Raw genomic sequence first — 22962 nt, forward strand, 5'->3', positions numbered from 1 at the left:
TTGTCCAGTCCCTGGTACAGGGTTGGCATGCCTACACACGCATCCTTTGAAAGCAAAGGCTCTGCACACACTTGTAAATCTTTATATAGGTACATGAGAACAAGCCCATCAACTTCAGCAGACGCTTAAACAAGGCATCCCCATTGGTTTTAGAAATCCCACTAACTGTAAATTAGGGATATCACTCAACTGAGTTTAGCGGTGTTCCCATGGGCAATAAACACACAGATATGCAAAGTCAGGTAGCTTATTTGTGGCAGGTTTTTTGCAAAGTGTGTGTTAGGATCAAACGCCCAGGAACGCATGGAGCCATGCATGCTTGCTCATGTATTTGTGTACATACGTGTGTGAGATACAAACACACACACACATATATATACTCATAGCAGGGACTGTGTAAATAAAAACAGAGTGATTGCTTTAGGCTGCTAATCTTTTCTTTTAAAGAAAATGATTTTAGAAGGAAATTAATCTCATAACATCATACTGTGTGGGTTTTTATGCTCTCCTGTTTATCGTTCCTCCATAAAAAACTTCGAAGCCCCTGGCCAATTACAGTCACGTTTGTGGACTCAAAGATATTGTGTTCCTACAAGTTTTGCTAAAGTAGGAGCCCAAGTACAAAAAAAATGGTTATTAGTGCTTCCACAGAAAGGAAAAACTGTGGTGTAAGGTCACCCTTCTTACACACCACAGGACCTGCACTGGGCCCTTCTTTTCACATACAAATCCATAGAAAAAAAGGTTTAGTACTCAAAATGTTTGTTCTTGCATTCGTTGTTTGCATGTTTTAACTACAAGCCTGTCAGCCTGACCTCAGTACCAGGAAAGATCATGGAGAGCATCATCTTGAGTGCGATCTCATGGCAAGTGCAGGGCAGCCAAGGGATCAGGGCCAGCCAGCATGGGTTTAGGAAAGGGAGGTCCTGCTTAACCAACCTGATCTCTTTCTATGACCATGTGAACCACCTTCTGGATGCGGGGAAGGCTGTGGACATTGTCTACCTGGACTTTGATAAGACCTTTGACACCGTCCCCCACAACATTCTCCTGGAGAAGCTGGCGAATCATGGCATAGACAAGTGTACTCTTCACTGGGTAAAAAACTGGCTGGATGGCCGTGCCCAGAGAGTTGTGGTTAAGGGGGTGAAATGGTCTTGGCGGCTGGTCACCAGTGGTGTCCCTCAGGGCTCAGTTTTGGGGACAGTTTTGTTTAATATCTTTATCGATGATCTCGATGAGGGGATTGAGTGCACCCTCAGTAAGTTTGCAGATGACACCAAACTAGGTGGGAGTGTTGATCTGCTTGAGGGTAGGAAGGCTCTACAGAGAGACCCAGACAGGCTGGATTGATGGGCCAAGACCAACTGTATGAGGTTTAATAAGGCCAAGTGTCGGGTCCTGTATTTCGTCACAACAACCCCAAGCAACGCTCCAGGCTTGGGGAAGAGTGGCTGGAAAGCTGCCCAGCAGAAAAAGTCCTGGGAGTGCTGGTGGACAGACAGCTTAACATGAGCCAGCAGTGTGCCCAGGTGGCCAAGAAGGCCAACAGCATGCTGGCTTGTATCAGGAATAGCATGGCCAGCAGGAGTAGGGAAGTGATGGTGCCTCTGTACTTGGCACTGGTGAGGCCTCACCTCGAGTACTGTGTCCAGTTTTGGGCCCCTCTGTACAAGAGGGACAGTGAAGTGCTGGAGCGTGTCCAGAGGAGAGCTACCGGGACGGTGAGGGGTCTGGAGACCAGGGCATATGAGGAGAGGCTGAGGGAGCTGGGCACGTTGAGCTTGGAGAAGAGGAGGCTGAGGGGAGACCTCATTGCCCTCTACAACTCCCTGAAAGGAGGGTGGAGAGAGGTGGGTGTTGGCCTCTTCTCCCAGGGGAATAATGACAGGACCAGAGGGAATGGTCTGAAGTTGTGGCAGGGGAGGTTTAGATTAGATATGAGGAAGAATTCCTTTACTGAAAGAGTGGTCAGGCACTGGAACAGCCTGCCCAGGGCGGTGGTTGAGTGACCATCCCTAGAGGTATTTAAGAAAGGTCTAGATGTGGCGCTTCAGGGCATGCTCTAGTGGCAGAGATTGTAGGTTGTTTGGGTTGGACTTGATGATCTCATGGGTCCTTTCCAACCACGAAAGTTCTGTGATTCTATGTGTTGATATGGCCACAAGCTGTGAAATCACTCATTATTTGCATCTTTCATATGGTTATATATTTTTATGCTAGCACCAAGCCTTCAGAGCTCCTCCATGCCTAAGAGGTAGGACATATACATTACAGATGATAGTATATCTTTCCAAGTTATGAACAGAAAATTGCAGTTTTCCAGTTCACTGGGACTATAGTAATAACTCATTCTTGACCTTAAAGCATAAGTGCACAAGTCTTAACAAGCGAGACCAGAAGCTTACTGAGGCCAGGATGCTTCCCAACGGTGATCGAAAAGAGTTACCTAGAAAGAGTATGGGAACAATGCATGCATATAGCAATGTTCATCCCAAATGCTCCTCAAGATTTCAGTGGTTTACAGGTCAGGAACATCTTGAGTCAGAGAGATCATCTTTGGTCTTTTGTATTTGAGAGAAAATATCAAATCTGTCTCACAAAAATCACAAAAAAATCCAGGGAGGAGAATAAGCCATCCAGAAGAATATATCTTGAGCCCTCTCAAAGGAGGTGTGCCAGTAAATCTGAAGTGCTCTTTAGTGGTGTTGCCCAGAACAGGCCTTGTGTCATGGCTGAATTAAGGTTATGAGCCCCTCTGCTGTGAGGACAGGCTGTGAGAGTTGGGGCTGGTCAGCCTGGAGAAGAGAAGGCTCCAGGGAGACCTTGTAGCAGCCTTCCACTACCTAAAGGGGGCCTACAGGAAAGCTGGGGAGGGACTCTGGATCAGGGTGTGGAGCAATAGGACAAGAGGCAACGGTTTTAAACTGAAAAAGGGTAGATTTAGATTAGATATTAGGAAGAAATTCTTTCCTGTGAGGGTAGTGAGACACTGGAACAGGTTGCCCAGAGAAGCTGTGGATGCCCCATCCCTGGAAGTGTTCAATATCAGGTTGTATGGGGCTTTGAGCAACCTGGTCTAGTGGTAGGTGTCCCTGCCCATGGCGGTGGGGGTTGGAACTAGATGATCTTTAAGGTCCCTTCTAACCCAAACCATTCTATGATTCTATGCTACTGCTTACAGAGCCACAGAACTTCTCAAATGCTCTGCTGCCACCACAAGGTGACCACACCTGGAAATACCTTGAATGTCTGTGCCCAGAAAACTAGGCTGGAACTGAGCTGCTGTGGCATTGCATGCATCAAAAGTAACAAAATAACCAGTGCCAAGGCCAGTTCCTTGTTCCTGAGGCCAGCTGGCATGGCAATCCCATAGTATTAAAATCACTGATGTTCCAAAAGACGATGACCACCTTCAAACTGCCCTTTTGGACTGCCTCCTGACTTGAGTTAATTTCTGGAAAGTGCTCAGGAATTGTCTTGGACACTGATGTGTTTGTTGCCTGGGGCCAACCCAGGCTTGGACCTGTTCTCTTGATGTAGCAGGAGTGACTGGTAAGCTCCAGTGTCCATACCCTAGTGCTGCTTGACTGAGTAGAGGTAGACATTGGTCCCATTCCTGCTATTGTCAGCATTGGCCTAGACCAGCTTCCCTATCATTTTATTACACTTAGAAAGACACAATTAGGAAAGATTTTTGTCCACATTATTGTTAATGATTAGAGAATCATAGAATCACAGAATCATAGGGTTGGAAGGGGCCTCTGGAGATCACCTAGTCCAACCACCCTGCCAGAGCAGGGTCACCTTAGGGCAGGTGGCACAAGAACGCATCCAGGTGGGTTTTGAATGTCTCCAGAGTTGGAGACTCCATCACCTCTCTGGGCAGCCTGTGCCAGGGATCTGCCACCCTCAAAGGAAAGTAGTTCCTCCTCATGTTAAGATGGAACTTTCTGTGTTCAAGTTTGTGCCCATTACCTTTTGTCCTGTCACTGGGCACTACTGAAAAGAGCCTGGACCCATCCTCCTGACACCCACCCTTTCAGTATTTATAAGTGTAGATAAGGTCCCCCCTCAGTCATCTTTTTTCCAGACTGAAGAGACCCAAATCCTTCAGCCTTTCTTCGTAACAGAGGTGTTCCAGTCCCCTCACCATCTTGGTAGCCCTTTGCTGTCCCCTCTCCAGCAGTTCCCTGTCCTTCTTGAACTGGGGAGCCCAGAACTGGACACAGCACCCCAGGTGAGGCCTCACCAAGGCAGAGTAGAGGGGGAGGATGACCTCCCTCCGCCTGCTGGCCACACTCGATGTACCCCAGGATGCCATTGGCCTTCTTGGCCACAAGGGCACATGATTGCTGGCACATGGTCATCATGTTGTCCACCAGGACTCCCAGGTCTCTTTCCACAGAGCTGCTCTCCAGCAGGTCAGCCCCCCAGCCTGTCCTGGTGCATGGGGTTATTCCTCCCCAGGTGCAGCACCCGACACTTGCCCTTATTGAATTTCATAAGGTTCCTCTTTGCCCAGATCTCCAACCTGTGCAGGTCCCTCTGTATGGCAGCACAGACTTCCGGTGTGGAAAATGACTAAAATTTAGTCATTTTATCCATGCTGACAACACCAAGTTCCCCATAATGCTTGTTTAAGGGATAAATCAAATAAAGTGGCAAAAGAAGCATTACTCATCATGATGTTGTGTGTGGAGACAAAAAGGATTAAACAGCATAATTGAGCTATACTGCATGATTCTGTGCATTTTCAGAGAGTCCCCAAAAGTGTGGTAAATTAAGCTTCCTTAAATTGAACCCTGAATGAAGGAGAATGCAGGAGCAGTGCAACAAGAAGTGTGGCATAGGACTGAGGTGGATGGGCCAGAGCGAACTCTCAAAGGACAGCATAGAAGAGACAATTTGGGTCTCCATAGCCTTCCTGAGAGCTATCAATACACAGCTAAGGGGTGGAAATAATGGCTTTTTGTACAGCACCTAGCAAAATAGGACCCAGGTCCCTGACTGTAGTTTTTAAATGCTCTCCTGAAACAGATAACACAAACAAACTATTCCCATAAACCTCTTGAAGTCATTAACCGTCATTCAAAGAGCCAGTAGCTGGGTGTGAGAGGGATCTTGTCTCCCAGAAAAGACAACTAAAAGATAAAAATGCAAAGAGAAACATCTTTTGGTCCAAACTATTTCACCTTTTAAAAAACATGCTGTTCCACAAGTTTCAATGTGTTTCTCTTGTCGCTACCAATGCTTTTCCCATCATGTCTCCCCTTGAGATAATCCTGGTTTCCTTTAGGTGTATTTAAAGCCCAGAAGGACTTTTCTCTCCTCCCAACCAACAACCGTATTGACCAAAGCTTTAGTCAAACTGGTACCCAACATACAGGCAAGGGCAGCGAATGGCAGAGCCTTTACCAAAGCAGCTCCAGTCACTGCCTCTCTGGCCAAGGAACGATAAAACTACCACCACCACCTGACAGCAGAACAGCCATTTCATCAGATGCCAGACCTAAAAATGAATGTGGCTGTGCCATGCACTGCTCTGAGCTGTGGATATAATGAGTTTTGAATGGGAAGTCCCGGACACAATAAATCTGTGCCATATGTGACCATTTCCTGTGTCAGTTCCTTTCTCATAACCAGTGGAGGTTTCGCCCTCCCCCTCACTTTCCCTTTCATGACCCCACACCAGGGCTCTGAAATCTTTCAGGGCTGCTTATGGGCCCCAGGCCTTTCCACAGCAGTTGCATAAATAAATGAGTTTGACAGCAAACATCGTAACAGTTAGCGGTAATGTGTGTTCCACACAAGTGCTTGTGCTGCTCACTGGAGAAATGGGGGAGGAAAGAGCTCAGTTTGTTAATGCAAACAAAAGTATGTTCTCTGACAAGTGGTGAAAGAATTAGTCAAATAAACTTGAACTTTATTAGGACTATCGCTGCCAGTTTTTGTTATGGACGGGAAGGTTCTCAGCTTCTCTTTCCCTCCTTGGCCTGCAGTCACTGCAAAGACAAATCATCCTTTTCTTCTGCAAAAATAAAGTTAGGGGATAAAATGAACTGCCTCAAAATAAAATTTGCAGGGAACTCCATTTTAGTACTATTATTATCATTTCTTCCCAATGAGAACAGTTCTTTCGTCCTGGGAACAGACTCACAAAGAGACCAAGCGATTTTCCATTAGAAGTGGGCCAGAAGGAAAATACCAAATACCTGCAGATTTTGGAAGTATTTGGGTTAGAATGAAGCTTAAAAATGACAATTATTTTTATAAGACATAGGTGAAGGAGAAGACAAGTCAGAGTTCAGCTTTTGCCCTAAAATTGTTTTCCCTTTTTTTTTGTTCATTAACAAATCAAACATTTTGACTAAAAGCAAAACTTTACTAAGTTTTCAGCTTTACCTGAGAAATTATAATATTTTTGGACCACATTCTTTTCTGTAAAACTAATTTATTGAAAAAGCTTTTTTCTTTCCTCACCAGATATACGATTTAAACAAACATACTTAAAATATCCCAAGTTCAGTCCAGAAAGACTGCAGACATTTCAATTAGTATATTAAAGGGTAAGATTAGTTTATAGGGGCTTCAGAAAAATGATCAGAGAGGAAGGTTGATTTCCCATGTTCAATGCAGACAGAAGAAAAAACAAGTGTTAATATTTTAAGCAGGAAGATTTAGGTTAGAAATCCGAAAAACCTCATTCTAGTTAAAAAAATAAATAAATAGCAAGGCTTTGAAACAAGCCCATTAGGAACCTGGTGTAACTAACACAATTGAAGATATGATTTTTTGCAGGTTATATTAATTTCTCTCGGGAGCAGTGTAAGTATAGATGACACTTTGGAGTAATTGGATAGATGAGGAGACTACTTGAGCTCTCTCCCCATCCTGCTCAATGCCACCAATATCTTTTTATCAGCATCCTTGTGTCCACTCTTTCTTTCTTTCTTTGCTCAGGTTATCAAAAAATGTTACAATCTTATTTGCACCTGCCTTGGCTGAAGACACAGTCCTAGAGCCTGTGCTTATGACAGAAAGGTTTGCAAGCACAAAAGTCCCTGTGACATTATTAGGGTGATTTTCAGCAATATTAGTCCTGTATGGGCTATGGAGTTGAATCTTAAAGAAGAAGGATTTCATCACAGGTACCGACAGCTATATTATGCCATGACATATTTATGACAATGAACAGTAATGGGAGGTAAGTATTTTAAGGCTTAGAAATCGAAATTAATCTGAAACCATAGCACAGAATCTGAATATCTATGAAAACATATTGAAGAGCTAAAATTTGAGATACAAAGGCTAGAGTCATTATCTGAGCACACAGAATGGGATTCATCACATTAATTTTAGCTGCCTAAATGTTAAGCATCTAGTCTAAGCTAATTGTCTTGTCTAGGCTGTTCATCTAGACAATAATCATTAGAGAGAGAAAAAAAGGAGAGACTCTTAGAGGGTCATTCATTCCTGCTTTTTCTTGGATGGATTTTATCACTTCTGGAGGTATCTGTCTCTACTGGTTATATGACAAACCTGGATAGCTGGTTTGGACTGCAGGCCTGTATTTGACCAGCTGAAGTTAGGTGAAATGAGCCCATCTCCTAATGATGTAGTTAACGAGGCTTGCAGAACAGCTAGGGTAAAGGGTGTTTCTATTCTGAAATAAATGGGAAATGATAACTCTGTACACACCTTTAAAGTAACTGTCTTCTCCAGTTGTGAACAAGGAGAAAGACAGAAGGGAGATGAAGCCATTACCACCAGAAAATAAGAAAGAAAGTTCTACTATCCCTGACAGAGATTTAAACAAGCTGGGGAAAAAAAAAAAAAAAAAAGAGAGAAAAACCCTGAAAAAGATCAAACTCTGCATTTGGCATTTGTAGCTACAATGACTGAGATACTGGATCCAGATATTCCCACCTGACCCTGGTGCAGCCACCCTGCAGACCATGTCTCACCCTGCTCCTGAGCAGTACAGCTCACATAGGAAACAAAGGGGGCAATGAGCAAAATACCTTGGAAAGCATGGAAACAGAATTTATTGCAAAAAAGACATCTGAGCAAACACAACAAGAGCCTAAAAACTTAATTTGTAACCTCTGGAACCAAAAAGTGTGCAGGTATAGAAGGAGACTGGTTTCAAACACCACTTACATGAAAATCAAAAGTGTCTGTAGACAAAGTCCTAAAATATCATGCCTACATCGAATCTTAGGGAAAAATAGGTCAGAATAGATTTCTGCATGTCATTTATGTCAACCTTTTGCTCAGAGCAAGGCTAACTACAAAGTTAGATCCAGTTTCTGAAGGCTTTATCACAAATCATAGTATATCTACATTTTAGGCTTTTATATGTTTACTAGGACAAAACTATGTATGTCCAGAGAAGCTGCCAGGGTTGAAAATTACTTAAAGAAGATCTGTGATCCTGATGACACTTTCCTGCACAACTTCACACACTTGCAAGATGGTTTGAAGAAGCTTTGAGGCTTACTTTTGCAAATAGTTGTTATACTCAGTATACATCAGATTATACATAATTTGGGAACTACAGAAGTGTCCGAGCATGATCAGGTGCGAATTTGGGCTTGTCCCCCCAAGGAAGTAGCAGAACAGCTAGCCCAGATGAAGTGCATCTACACTAATGCATGCAGTACGGGGAATAAACAGGAGGAGCTGGAGGCCATTGTACAGCAAGGAAACTATAATATAGTTGCCATCACAGAAACATGGTGGGAAGACACACAGAAGTGGAGTGCTGTAATCGATGGCTATCAACTTTTCAGAAGCAATCAGCAAGGAAGGAGAGGTGGAGGGGTGGCTGTCTATGTTAGGGGCAGATTTGAATGTCTAGAACTTAGTGTGAATGGCAGTGTTGAGTGTGTATGGATAAGAATTAAGGGGAAGGCCAACAAGGCAGACATCGTGATGGGATTTTGTTATAGACTCCCTAATCAGGATGTAGAATCTGATGAAGTATTTTCTATAAGCAGCTGGCAGAGGTCTCATGATCATTTGCCCTTGTTCTTGTGGGGGACTTCAACTTCCCAGATGTCTGCTGGAAATATAACACAGCAGAGAGGGAACAGTCCCAGAGGTTCCTGAAGTGTGTGGAAGACAACTTCCTAACACAGCTGGTGAAGGAACAAACTAAGGGAAGTGCCCTACTGGACCTCCTGTTTGTTAACAGAGAAGGTCTTGTGGGGGATGTAAAGGTTGGATGTCGTCTTGGGCACAGTGACCATGAAATGGTAGAATTTTCAATTCTTGGTGAAGCAAGGCGGGGAGCCAGCAGAACTGCCACCTTGGATTTCTGAAGGGCAGACTTTAGCCTGTTTAGGAGCATGGTTGAGAGTGTCCCTTCGGAGGCAGTTTTGAAGAGTAAAGGTGCCCAGGAAGGTTGGTCATACTTCAAGCAGGTGCTCTTAGAAGCACAGGAGAAGGCCATCCCCATGTCTCGAAAAATGAGCTGACGGGGAAGAAGACCAGCCTGGCTAAATAGAGAGCTTTGGCTGGACCTCAGGAAAAAAAGGGAAGCTTACATTCTCTGGAAAAGGGGGTTGGCAACTTATGAGGATTATCAAGATATAATGAAGCTATGTAGGGGGAAAATTAGAAGGGCCAAAGCTTAATCAGAACTCAGCTTGGCCACTGCAGTTAAAGACAATAAGAAGAGATTCTTTCAGTATATCAACAGAAAAAGAAAGACTAGGGAAAATGTAGGCCTGCTGATGAATGAGATGGGTGCCCTAGTGGTGGAAGACACAGAGAAGGCAGAGCTACTGAATGCCTTCTTTTCTTTGGTCTTCACTGCTAAAGCTGTCTCTCACGAATCCCATACCCTGAAGGCAAGGGGGAAGGTCGCGAGAGAGGAAGACTTTCCCTCAGTTGAGGAGGACCGGGTCAGAGACCACTTGGCCAATCTGGACATTCATAAATCCATGGGCCCTGATGGGATGCACCCGCGAGTGCTGAGAAAGCTGGCAGATGTTATTGCTAGACCACTCTCCATTGTCTTTGAAAGGTCATGGGGAACAGGAAAGGTGCCTGAGGAATGGAGGAAGGCTGACATTACTCCAATCTTCAAAAAAGGCAAAAAGGAGGACCCAGGGAACTACAGGCCGCTTAGTCTCACCTCTGTCCTTGGGAAGGTAATGGAGCGACTCATTCTGGATGTCATCTCCAAACATGTTGAGGAACAGGAAGTTATTGGAAGTGGTCAACATGGATTTACCAAGGGTAAATCACGCTTGACCAATCTGATAGCTTTCTATGGTGTTATAACTGGTTGGCTGGATGAGAGGAGAGCCATAGATGTCATCTACCTTGACTTTAGCAAGGCTTTTGACACTGTCTCCCATAACATCCTCATTAGGAAGCTGAGGAAGTATGGGCTAGACGAGGTGACAGTGAGGTGGATCGAGAGCTGGCTGTGTGACAGAACTCAGAGGGTTGTGATCAGCAGCACAGAGTCTAGTTGGAGGCCTGTAACCAGCGGTGTCCCCCAGGGGTCAATACTCGGTCCAGTTTTGTTCAGTATACTCATTAATGACACGGATGATGGGACACAGTGTATGCTCAGCAAGTTCGCTGATGATAGCAAACTGGGAGGGGCGGCTGACACTCCAGAGGGCCGTGCTGCCATCCAGCGTGACCTAGACAGGCTGGAGAGCTGGGCAGAGAAGAACCACATGAGGTTCAACAAAAGCAAGTGCAAGGTCCTGCACCTGGGGAGGAAGAATGCTAAGCACCAGTATAGGTTAGGGGTGGATCTGCTGGGAAGTTGTTCTGAGGAGAAGGATCTGGGGGTCCTGGTAGACGGTAAATTGCCCATGAGCCAACAATGTGCCCTTGTCGCTAAAAAGGCCAATGGAATCCTGGGCTGCATAGAGAAGAGTGTGGCCAGCAGGTCAAAGGAGGTCATTCTCCCCCTCTACTCTGCACTGGTGAGGCCACAACTGGCATACTGTGTCCAGTTTTGGGCTCCCCAGTTCAGGAGGGACAGGGAACTACTGGAGCGAGTCCAGTGAAGGGCAACTAAGATGATTATGGGACTGGAGCATCTCCTTTATGAGGAAAGGCTGAAAGAGCTGGGACTCTTTAGCCTGGAGAAGAGAAGGCTGAGGGGAGACCTTATTATGGCATACAAGTATCTAAAGGGTGGGTTGAAGAAGGATGGTGCCAGACTCTTCAATGGTTCCCAGTGACAGGAAGAGGGGCAACGGGCACAAGTTGGAACATAGGAAGTTCCGTTCAAATACGCGGAAAAACATCTTTATGGTGGGGGTGACAGAGCACTGGAACAGGCTGCCCAGGGAGGTTGTGGAGTCCCCTTCTCTGGAGATTTTCAAGACTTGCCTGGATGCAGTCCTGAGTAATGTTCTCTGGGCAATCCTGCTTTAGCAGGGGAGTTGGACTAGATGATCTCTAGAGGTCCCTTCCAACTCTGAAGTTTCTGTGATTCTGTGATTCATGCGTGCTTGTTTTAGGTAGTCCAAGGCTTGTTCCTTGTCCCATGAAACTCTTTTGGACAGCTCCAACGGGGAATCACAGAATGATAGAATGATAGGGGTTGGAAGGGACTTCTGGAGATCATCTAGTCCAACCCCCTGCCAGACCAAGTTGCACAGGAACATCTCTGGGCGGATTTTGAATGTCTACAGAGAAGGAGACTCCACCACCTCTCTGGGCAGACTGTGCCAGGGCTCTGCCGCCCTCAAAAGAAAGAAGTTCCTCCTCATGTTGAGGTGGAACTTTCTATGCTCAAGTTTGTGCCCGTTACCTCTCGTCCTGTCACTGGCCACCACTGAAAAGAGCCTGGACCCATCCTCCTGACACCCACCCTTTAAGTATTTATAAGCATTGATAAGATCCCCCCTCAGTCTTTTTTCCACACTAAAAAGAACCAAGTCCCTCAGCCTTTCTTTGTAAGAGACATGTTCTAGTCCCCTAATCATCTTGGTAGCCCTTTGCTGTCCCCTCTCCAGCAGTTCCCTGTCCTTCTTGAACTGGGGAGCCCAGAACTGCACACAGCACTCCAAGTGAGGCCTCACCAGGGCAGAGTAGAGAAGGAGGATGACCTCCCTTGAGCTGCTTGTGACACTCTTCTAAGTGCACCCCAGGATGCCATTGGCCTTCTTGGCCACAAGGGCACATCATTGCTGGCTCATGGTCATCCTGTTGTCCACCAGGACTCCCAGGTCTCTTTCCACAGAGCTGCTCTCCAGCAGGTCAGCCCCCAGCCTGTCCTGGTGCATGGGGTTATTCCTCCCCAGGTGCAGCACCCGACACTTGCCCTTATTGAATTTCATAAGATGTCTCTCGGCCCAACTCTCCAGCCTGTCCAGGTCTCGAAAGAGTGGGTTTGGAGCTGGAGCATCTCTTGTGCTTTACCAGATAGTGTTCTTCATCTTCATATAAATGTTAATGAGCTCCAAGTCACACTGATCCTGGTTGTGTGGTACAGTGCTCAAATAGAAAAAGAATAACCACACTGGTGGGGGATTGCAAACACCCACCTAGTCCTGACTGTCCAGCTCTAACTAGTAGGCATCACTCTCTTTGTATTTTATTCCAGACTTACTACTGAGCTGTTTGAAATTTCAGACAGTCCTTGGAGTTATTTTGGCCAGGGAGTATATTTAAAACTCATTGTGCCTAATGTTGTCTTTCTACAATTGAGAAGTAATCAGGAAAGACATGAAAATAAATAGACAAGTGCGAGGCAAAATGAAATATGAAGTGGCTAGAAAGGAGTCTGCTCTCTAATGTATTTTTTCAGCTTATTATTGTAAAAGCCCAGAGCAAAAGAATAGCTTTGAAGAGTCTTTTGCTAATAGAGTAAAGGTTGTCTTTTTATTTTTCTTAACTTTTTATGTATTAACCACACTGCACAGGGTACTTCCATAAATGATGGCCGGGTTTCAGGTCACAGGGACCTGTTTAGTCTAAAAACATCCTAGCCTGCAATGGGAAACAGAAAAGAGAAGTAACGGCCCATCATATGGTGCTTGAAGGGATTAAAACCGAAGCCCATTTGTTCTCTGCTCTTCCCTGTAATTTCTGGGGGTTGAGCTTGCAAAGGTTTGGATGTCCCTGTTTGGATGGGTAAAATGCATTCCCAGCAGGCCACTTCCCAGGTGGTCTATTTGATGACAGCTTGATGTGTAGGCCAATATAAAACAGCTGATGTTTTGACCCTATCTGAGAATAAAATTATAAAGCTGCATTCCTACATGGGCCAATCCTCAGATTGTTGGGGGTGGGGGGGGGGGAAGAAAAAGAAAAAGAAAAAGGAAAAGGAAAAGAAAAAAAAAAGTTATTGAGAGTACTTATCTTATGCTCAGTCCCTAAAATATAACAGTAAATAACATTTTTGTTACTCTTAGTGTTGGGATACTATGTATTTATTTATCATTGCCCTAAATAAGTTGTTATCATACAAATAGTCAATTGCTACAAAATTTCATTCAAAGCTGTCACGTAGGAATACAGTAGCTGTGCACAGCAAACTAGACAGGTGCATTAAGGAGATTTGTTTCTTTGAGACTTTTTAGTGCTTTAGCACCAGTGGAAAAAAGAGCATGAAACTGAGTTAAGATAGGGAGAATGACACAGGATTCCCAAAGGCCATTTAGCTCAGGCATGCTGCAAGTGTTTAAAGGATGCCCTTCATGCAAAATAGTCTATATTATTTAACTTTATGAAAAGAATTGCCAGTATGGACAATTTCGGGTCTGTTATTTTTTTGTTGTAACACCGGCATTGCCGGACAGATACATAAGATGATCACAAACAGGATTTTCACTTTTTTATTCCTTGGCATCAACAGTGTCATAATATATTTCATTTTCTGGGCATACCAATTGAAAAATTTAACTGGCAGGCTCTCAGCAGGAACCTGCGTGGGTCTGTCTGCTGGTTTGGGGCATCAGAGAGCATCTCTCAGGTCCCAGAGTGCCATGAAGAGCCAAGACAGTTTGAAGAGCCTACAAAGAGTCTGTCCAGCAGGATTGCTCAGCTTTCCCATCCTCACCTGGAAATCATAGGGACACCAGGGTGAAGCCTTGTAGGACATATTTGCATCCCACTAGCATAGAAAGGCTCATTACAGAGTCACAGTACACTAAGTACTAAATACTAAATACTAAGTACTAGGTACTAAGTACTAAAACTAATCCAACAGGTAGAAAATTGGTCCAACCCAGTTCTAAATTTGCATTGCCTTATCAAGACATCTGGTCTGTAACCACTCTCCTTGTGGAGAATTCCACAGGAATTCTGTTTATGTATAATTTCCCTGGAGAAGAGCTTTCAGCAGATGTCTCATTTTCCAACCCAAATCCTGCCCAGAAGGGTGATATATTACGTCAAGCGCGTGTTACTGGTTGTCAAAAATGAATTCGCACTTTCTTGTACTTGCATTTTATGTCTCCCTGAGGCCCAAAAAGGGTTAATAATTCTGGCAGCACTGAGCTCTGTAACCTGAAGACCCAACCAGAAGGATGTGCTGTAGGAAAGATCCCTGTGTTGCCAAGGACATCCCGGGGAGGAGTAACATAAGGGAATCTTGCCTTTTTTTTTTTCCTTTTGCTCTCAGTGGCTCACATGGAATGGGAGCTCAGGCACCGAGGCCTCAGAAGTAGAGATCTGAATTTAATAAAGCTGTCTGGAGGGGGAGGGAGACAGAAAAAAGATCATGGAGATAAGAGAGGCAGAGATAGGAAGAGAGGAAGAGAAAGAACATTACAGCTGACCTGTGATGGCTGTGCCCTTTCAGACTCAAGTGGGCAGAAATGAAATATTTGTTTAAGAGGTGGGATGCCAGTGAATAAGAAACAAAAAAGAATATTTTATGGTTAGAACATATACTTCCATGCCACTGTAATGACGATAGGCAAAAGGCAAGGAAAGGGAAGGAAAATGGCAAGGTGCTGCAAGGCAATTAATATAGCTTCTTGATTTCTCTGCAATTTGGGGGAGTATTGGAGTGAACCATTAGATTTGGTGTAGCTACGCTGACAGTATGCAAGCAGCATTAAGCCCCTGCTTAGGAAAATAACCTCTTTGAAGGTAATAATAAATTCCACAGATTAGAAAATTTACAGGGTCTTTTTGCTTCATCTCTTCTGCAACTTTTCTCCCATTTCTGCTTGGAGAATAAATGTTAATTGAGGGACAACAGGGAGGAGGAGGCTCATCTAATCCCCTTTGACATCGACAGCCCTCTCAGCCAGGGTACCAAGTTGACTTCTTTAGAGAGAGCAATTGGACTGCCAAAGCTCCCATCTAGAGATGTCTTTTTTCTTTTCTTTTCTTTTCCTTTCCATAAGATTCTGTTTGTTAAAAAAAGAAAAAAAAACAACCAACCAAACAAACAAACAAAAAAAAAAAACCCAAAAAAACAACAAAAAAAAAACACCAGAGGGAAAATAAATGCAGATACATTTTTAATGCATACATTTCATTTTCAGAACATGGTGGGCACTTCAGTGCTGGGAGCTGGAACTGCAAGGGGGAATTTATCTAATCAGTCCTTCATGTCCCTGCTTCATTGACATAATGTGGTCCTGCCGATTAAAGCACTGGAATCATAGCACTGCATTTTCCTTCTCTTTCATACTAAAAATATTGATGTGCTTTGTACGATGTGTAATTGCCATTATTGTATATGTGCCTAGAGCATGTGCAGAGCTGAAATTGAAATAAATAAGCAATCCGATAGAAAGTCTGTGATAGTATGGTGGGGTTGGTGCCGTGGCCTCATGAGCTGAAAATAGGATTTGATACTGCTGTGACCGGTTTTGACAGAAAGAGATTCGATAAGACTGGAAGAAAGGCTGCTGTGATCCTCTAGTCTGACCTCCTCTTTTTATATAGCACAGACCCTCAGTAAGCACCTAAATCAAAGTACCTCTTTTAGCATCCAGAGTCCAAGCTTCACCACCCAGAGACTTTATCGGAATAGTCCTGATTTGCTTCACCTGAGGATCTTGCCCAGTATCATACACTCTCCTTTGCTCCCTCTCACTCGCTCTCATACACACGCAGTAGATTTTTTCTTTACATTTAATTTATGCAAGTGAGGCACAGAATACATTTCAGTAATGCCAATTAGATACGCACTAATTTCTTCTCTGTGAAATAGCAGTAAGTAATTAATCAGAATTTTGATCACAACTCAGTTGGCAATTCTAATTGCACTTGCCATTTCCACAGCAAATACGGAATCATTATCTTTTTTGCCTAGTCCTCTCTTCCTAATCATCCAGGGTGCTAGAAGCAAAACATTTCCAAGAACTAGATATTGTCTATATCAACCGGCAGCCTTAATACCTTTGGACTGAGGGTTAGTGGGTTCAGTCCATGGCTGTGTTTTATTTCAAGCTTCATCATAATTTTAAAGCGAATAGCTAGTGGCAGGCTGGCTGCTTGCCTGAGGGAGGGGGGATTCTGCCTCATAAAATTATGAGAAAGGATAAAAGCTAGCAGCTCCCTCCATTAAAAACCTTCTGGGAGAGCACTAAAGACACCTGACCTTTGCACAAGCATCCAGCAGGCATCTAAGGGGCATATGGACTTTGATCAGATCTGTATCATCAAAGCCTGCACTGCATCTCTGAGGCACCACAACCACGTTTTAACTCCAGGCATTATCAGCCATCTTGGTAGTAAATAGGATGATCAGGGAAGATCAGAGCACCATGGTTAACCATAACAGTGTTTACATCACCGTTTAGTGATCATTCCGCTGGTCTGTGCAAACTGACAGGGCCAGATTGGAGCAAGAACAGATTAAGATTATCTGCCTGGAAAGTGTTATGGCCAAGGACCTTTGGAGAAAGGAACCCCCCCTTTGATATGTTCCAAAAAAGCTGACAGTGAGACACTGCTCAGATAGCTTAGAGTTGAAAGAGAGCAGGAAAAGAAAGAGAGCTTTACTTTTTAGGAACTGAGTCCTATGGGGAGCTAAGGATGTACTTACACAAGGTCCAGCCTTCATATCCAGCCTGATGCTTCACCTTCTCCTGTTGCTGGGAACAAAGGTTTCCCGGAATCTGCCAGCTACATTCTAGTTTAATTTTCAGATTCTTCATGTAATTCAAGCTCAGATGGTCAGTATTTTAACAGGTAATCTAAATCATACACAGTAAATTTGGGAATAAACACCAAAACTTAGTTATCAATTCTGTCCACTTAATAACTAGTGAAAAGGGGTTTACAAGAATCATAGAATGATTCGGGTTAGAAGGGACCTTAAAGATCATCTAGTTACAACCCCCTGCTGTGGGCAGGGACACCTCCCTCTAGACCAGGTTGCTCGAAGCCCAATCAACATGGCCTTGAACATTTGGAGAGACGGATGCAAGAAGTCTCTGCATACAATATGTTGTGAACAGGAATAGTTCTGGTTCTACCTTTACATAAAGTTTGAGCAAGTAGCATCAATGAAAACTACTTCTTTGAAGACTGCCCAAGCATCTCCAGTACTCCCCAAATCTGTCTTCTCCCTGCCTTAACCAACAGAACCAACACTGTAAGAGCGGGAAGACATCACTTAGCCCTTTGCTTCGCTTCCGCAGGTGCTTTTTTAATTAATGCTCTTGCTTTTATTCCATATCTGAGAGACCAATACAAAGGATTTGAGGGAAACTGTAACCTTTCCGAGTCCTCCTACTCCCAGGCACCAAATGTCTCCTATAGGAGGGGGGAAATCACTCTCAACACTAGTAATGCCAATGAGGACTGAGGAGGGACAAAACATCTCAGAACCTAGCTATGAACACTGCAGCCAGCAACAACAAAACCTGAGATTCTGGTGGGCTGAATTTCTTTCTTGCACAGAAGACAGAAAAATACAAGCAGAATAAATGTCTGAACCGCCACAGAGACATTTCTTCATCTAGGGTTGGAGTAGGGATGGCATGTTAGACATGCTGCCCATGCTGAAAAATCTCAAAAGCTTAAACCATACATTTTCCAGGCTCAACTCTGCCTTCTGGGACACAGTGGGACACAGAAATTTTCCATCAGCCCTAAAAAGAGATACACTGAGGCTATGTCTACACTTATGCCTTAGCCCCGGTACTCAGTCACACATAGTTTACATTCCTAGAACAACGCTTGGCATGTTTTTTTGTCTAGGTCAACTAACACTGACCAAAAAAGTGTCTAGAAGCTGTCTGAGGGTTAGCGTGATCTGCGACCTTTTCAGTTTGGATGCAACCAGGCTGGTCTGGAGGATAAAGGAGCTTAATAATTATGTATGTGGCCACACTGAAAGTCAACCCAAAGGACATAAAATTGGCTCTGGTGCTTAGTAATTTACCAGCACAAAGGTAGTCAGAAGGTCTGAGATCTTTGCAGCCACATCTGGTACTGCAGAGCAGTACCACCACGCTCCCCACTGTTCTTATGAGACATATCCTGCTCCAAGCAGCTCAGGAGCATGGAGGCACTCGTAGAGTTAAAAATGAAGTGGACATCAGCAGATTTTTCCTACCCAGCTGTCCATACCTGTACAGAGTCAGCAATGACTGTGCTGACTATCTAAAATATCAGAGAGTAACTAAAAAGGTAGAAAAGAACAAAAAACTGTTCAAAAAATTTAACACATAGGCTGAAAAAGAGAAAGGATGCCTTTTAATTGACTATAATCAGGGCTGCTTAATCCTCTCAGAGTGGGAAAAAAACCCCAAAACATCAGCTCTTGGAATCTGAGCATCTTTGAAGACTGAGTAAACCGACACAGTGCAGATTTATGAAGACAGCAGATCACATCCCAGATCAGCTATGGCAGCCAAAAGAAAAAATAAGAGCTTTAAAACCAGAGGCAGTGGGATACAATCAGACTAGTGCAAAAAAAAAAAATCGACTTCAACACAGATATATAAGTAATGAATGGTCCTGAAGAGACATTCTGGCTACATCTTCACTAGTAAATTAAATGTGCCCAGGAGTATTCCCAGACACTGAGGCCAACTGACATGGTCTGGCTGCATTCATCTATTAAACTCTCTCAGCTTTCAAAATAGGATGGATTCATCCAACAGACCAACTGGGAATGTTCCTTGGCCCACTTTAACTCCCAAACTGCACCCAAGAATTGTTTGCGAGAGCCTTAATTGGCCCAGGACAAAAGCATGCCAGGGGCTATTGTAAGCATTTTTGCAGAGCAGAGGATTGTGTTTCCATGTCCGTGGTCTGCCACCACTTTATTTATTTTAGCATGGGCATAGCCCCAATCCACCTTAACTTCTGCCCCTGGAGAGCACTGCTGGGACCACAAAATTACCTACAAAATTTAACAGAGGGCACAGGCCACGTCAGTTAGAGAGGTAGCTCAAGCTGAAGGAAATGAACAGGGAAACCTGCAGCCAGTATTAATTCTGGGCACTCCAAGACAACAGTTCATACCCAGAGGCAAAGACCAAGCAGACATTGTTTGAAATATTTGGCCATCTCCTGGCATTGATGGAGGTTGCTGGATTTTCTCACGCTAAGATGTTTTTAATTCGTTGCGTACGTGTTGCAAACAAACTATAACTGTTCACTCAGCAGTTTACAAGGATGGAGCTGATGTTTTCTTGCAGTAGAAAAATATTTAAGTGGAGCAAAACCAATTTGAGGTAATTATTAAAACCATTATTAGTGAGGCAGGAAACAAAGCTGTTGCTGTGTGCCTTCTGTTTGTTGCAAAAGCAGGCTTCAAACTGGAGTGGAAGAGAAGGAAGGGACAATCTAGTCACCTCCTAGTTGTTATCTCCCTGCTGGAAATGAGCAATAGATTGACAGCAGCTGAAGAGAGACATGCCTACCCACTGCAGCTTAATTAATACAAGGAGGATGGGTTTGGGCGGTTTGGAGTCATCAGAGGAGCAAATCTGGGAATAATTTCCTGTCTCTACTCAGCTAGTATCTCTCTGGGTTGATGCAGCTGCACCCAACTCTGGTCTTCAATAGTCAGTCATAATCTCTGAGTTCAGTGAGGTTATGGCCTCATGTAACTGTGGGAAACAGTCTGATGTATGATGACATCAAGTAAGCCCCCTCCTCAACTCATCATGCATGGGCATCCCTCTAATCAAGATGCTCTGAGAAACAGTGGGTGAAACATGAGTGCATAAAGCCTCACAAAAACAAGCTAGCTGTAGAAATCCTTCTTACAGACACGCTGAGCAAATACAAGAGGAAAAGTGGGATGAGATAAGGAGTGGCTACACCACCAGGACTCTGCCAACTGTGATCTTTGGAGAGAACAATCTGTTATCTGCCTTTGACTTGACTGAGAACTGTGAACCTCAGTAAAAACCCTTGCTGTTTCTTTAACAATACGGCAAGGTGTGCACGGAAACATTTACTCTGAGCACAAGCTCACGGACAGACACAGTTGATCCACAGCAGTCATCAATGCCAGCAGGAGTCAGAAGCATGGGCCAAGTCTGTGTTCTTGCAGAGAGCAAGAATAGCAGGAGCATGAGGTCAGCCCTCTCGGCAGGACCCCAAGCAGGTCCAGTGTCAGGAGCATCACCTCAGCCAACATACATCTGTGCACAAGGACAGAAGGGACAGGGCGGAACACATCTCCCAGCCAAGGTGGAGGCAGAGCTGATGAGAGAGACAGGGACTGCTGCCCAGCCTGAGAGCTGCCCTCACAAGGACCATGGACACATCTTGGACACATCAGTCTCCCTCCCTCTTTAGGTGCTCCACCAGTGTCTCTGCTGCTGTGGACAGGATTCCATTGTGCCTCTACAACAAAGAAGACTGAAATTATTGTGGCCTTTCATTTGAGCCTTCTGTTGCATCTTCTCTCTGCTCTGTTTCATGGCACTCATGCTACCGTTTGGATTTTCTATGGAAAGCCACCTAAATCAGGGTCATTGTCATCCTTTGCCAGGTGACTTGGGAGCAATGTGCACACCTGAAAAGTGAGTATAGGGTTGAGCTGGTGCTTCCTGGCCTGAAGACATGGAGACATGCAGGAGCATAGCCAGCATCAGCCTGAGTGACTCCAGAATGCGGTGCCATTACAAATAGCACTTTGCCTGGAGGCCCATCCAGTTGCATTAGAAAAAAAAAGAACCATTAATTAACTTGACTTAAGAGAGGGTTGATGCAGGGCAATGTGACCTTTTCTCTATGTCACATGCCACACGGATTTTAGCCTCCCCCTGATGCTTTGTCACCGCCAGTCCTTGTTTTTTAGATCACTGGATTGCAGGGGGGGTGATGGTGACCAAAGAGATTGGGACAGCAGGAGAAAAGAAAGAGATGTCTTCACTATTTCGGTGGTCTGCACACCAAAGACAGCAGAATCCCATTATCCATCTACCACTTTTCAATGTAAATATATATATATATGTGTATGCATGCTTTATTCAGATATTACAAACACACGCCACACCACAGTTAATACACACACTTAAGGCAGTTTTGGCAATATTTTGCAGAAAAACTAAGAACGGTTTCAGTTTACAAAATGGAGGGCAGAATTATTTAATGCTGAACACCTTTTGCATTAATGTGGTGGCAAAAGAAGGAACTTTCTTCAGTTCAACCAGTCAACCCAATGCATTGCTGCAATAGCCCAATCTACTTAAAATTTATCATTTAATTAGCCTACCTCAGTGATGGGAGGGAAACTCCAGTTAGTAGCCTCAGTGCAAGCTGATGAGAATAAAGAGACTTTGGGTGAATAAAATAAAGACTTGCAGCAAGGAGCCTCCTCTCCCTTTGGCTGCAGGACATATACACACTCCCTGATACAGGTGATTTCTGTTTGGGAGATTCAGGAAGACATAAGTGAACGTGCATGCCTTGAACCCACTGTGAGGTTTCCCTCTGATATTGCAGGGGTCAAGACAGACATATGGCTAGGTCTGCTAGTCTCTCTGTGGCTGGGAACAGGTTGAAAGCAGATCTTCCAAGGATTCCTCAGATGAAAAGTCACCTCATTTTGGAGCGTAGTCATACCTGAGTTCTAATAAAACATGTAATTTCAGCTTGGTAAAACAGGAGGAAGGACAGCGCTGGGGTTAAGAGCACATGTAGGTCAGGGATGACATGTCAGTCCTTCAAAAACACCGGCACATATTTATGTCAGGATATGATGAGGTCTGTTATTTTAAAATGGGTAATGTGAATCTTAAAGTATTATTATTGAAATCTTTTTTTTTTTCTTTTAGTTGAAGATGAATCTTTTTACTGGATTTCTTGTGGAAGCAAGACTTGTGCAGTCACACCACGGATGTGTTCCTCCACCTCTGCCTTCATGTATCCTAGAATTTTAATTCACTTATTATTTTCACTTAATGGGGTTAGAGAAGATGTCTTAGAAACATCTTTTGATAGCAAAACCCCTTCCATCCTCAAGTTCTTAAGCTGAAGGAAAAGATGCCTTCAGAGCTTTCAATTTTTTCAACATCAATCAGTCACAAAAGAAAAAAACACAGGAAATGACAGTTCCCAAGTGCTCACGCTCACAGGACCATCTCCTAGTTTGGAAAATCAAAAGATTTCATGTCAATATTCAATTTTCTGATTTTTTAACAAAATAAGTATTTTAAAATCATCAGTTGTATCTAATTTCAAACACTATTTGTGGGACTACTATCTTGGTCTTCCTTTTACTATTACTTTCAATAAAAAAAAAAGAATGATAAGGGAAATAAATAAAGATAAAAAAGTTCCTTTAAACACAAAAGTGAAAAATCAAGTTTGCACGTGAAATCAAAATAGACGGTCTTTTCACAATAAAAATGGATAAAGTTAAATTTTATCAGAAGCTTGAAAAAAATTAAAAAAAAGCACTAAAATTACACAAATTCTAGGTATTGACATACTACACAAAACATAGAGGCCACATAATGTTTGAGGCAAAAACTCAGAACCACAACTATATTGCTGATATATTTTTATTTTCACATTCACCACTACATCCAACATACCACT

At 43.8% G+C, this 22962-nt stretch overlaps 1 protein-coding gene across 10 annotated transcripts in view; it reads right to left on the bottom strand.

The window, feature by feature from the left end:
* Nucleotides 1-22962, bottom strand: part of PKHD1 (PKHD1 ciliary IPT domain containing fibrocystin/polyductin) — a 279614-nt gene that overhangs the window by 37499 nt on the left and 219153 nt on the right. Inside the window, exon 60 of one of the 10 annotated variants that reach the window (XM_063330669.1) lies at nt 5910-6031. The exons of the other annotated variants lie outside the window; for them this stretch is intronic. Within the exon in view, the coding sequence (XP_063186739.1) occupies nt 6003-6031 (29 nt within the window). The 3' untranslated portion in view covers nt 5910-6002. Of the gene's footprint in view, nt 1-5909; nt 6032-22962 lie in introns of those variants that run through there. 10 annotated transcript variants of the gene reach the window in all.

This window comes from Chroicocephalus ridibundus, chromosome 3, assembly GCF_963924245.1.
Source record: "Chroicocephalus ridibundus chromosome 3, bChrRid1.1, whole genome shotgun sequence".
Lineage (NCBI taxonomy): Eukaryota > Metazoa > Chordata > Aves > Charadriiformes > Laridae > Chroicocephalus > Chroicocephalus ridibundus.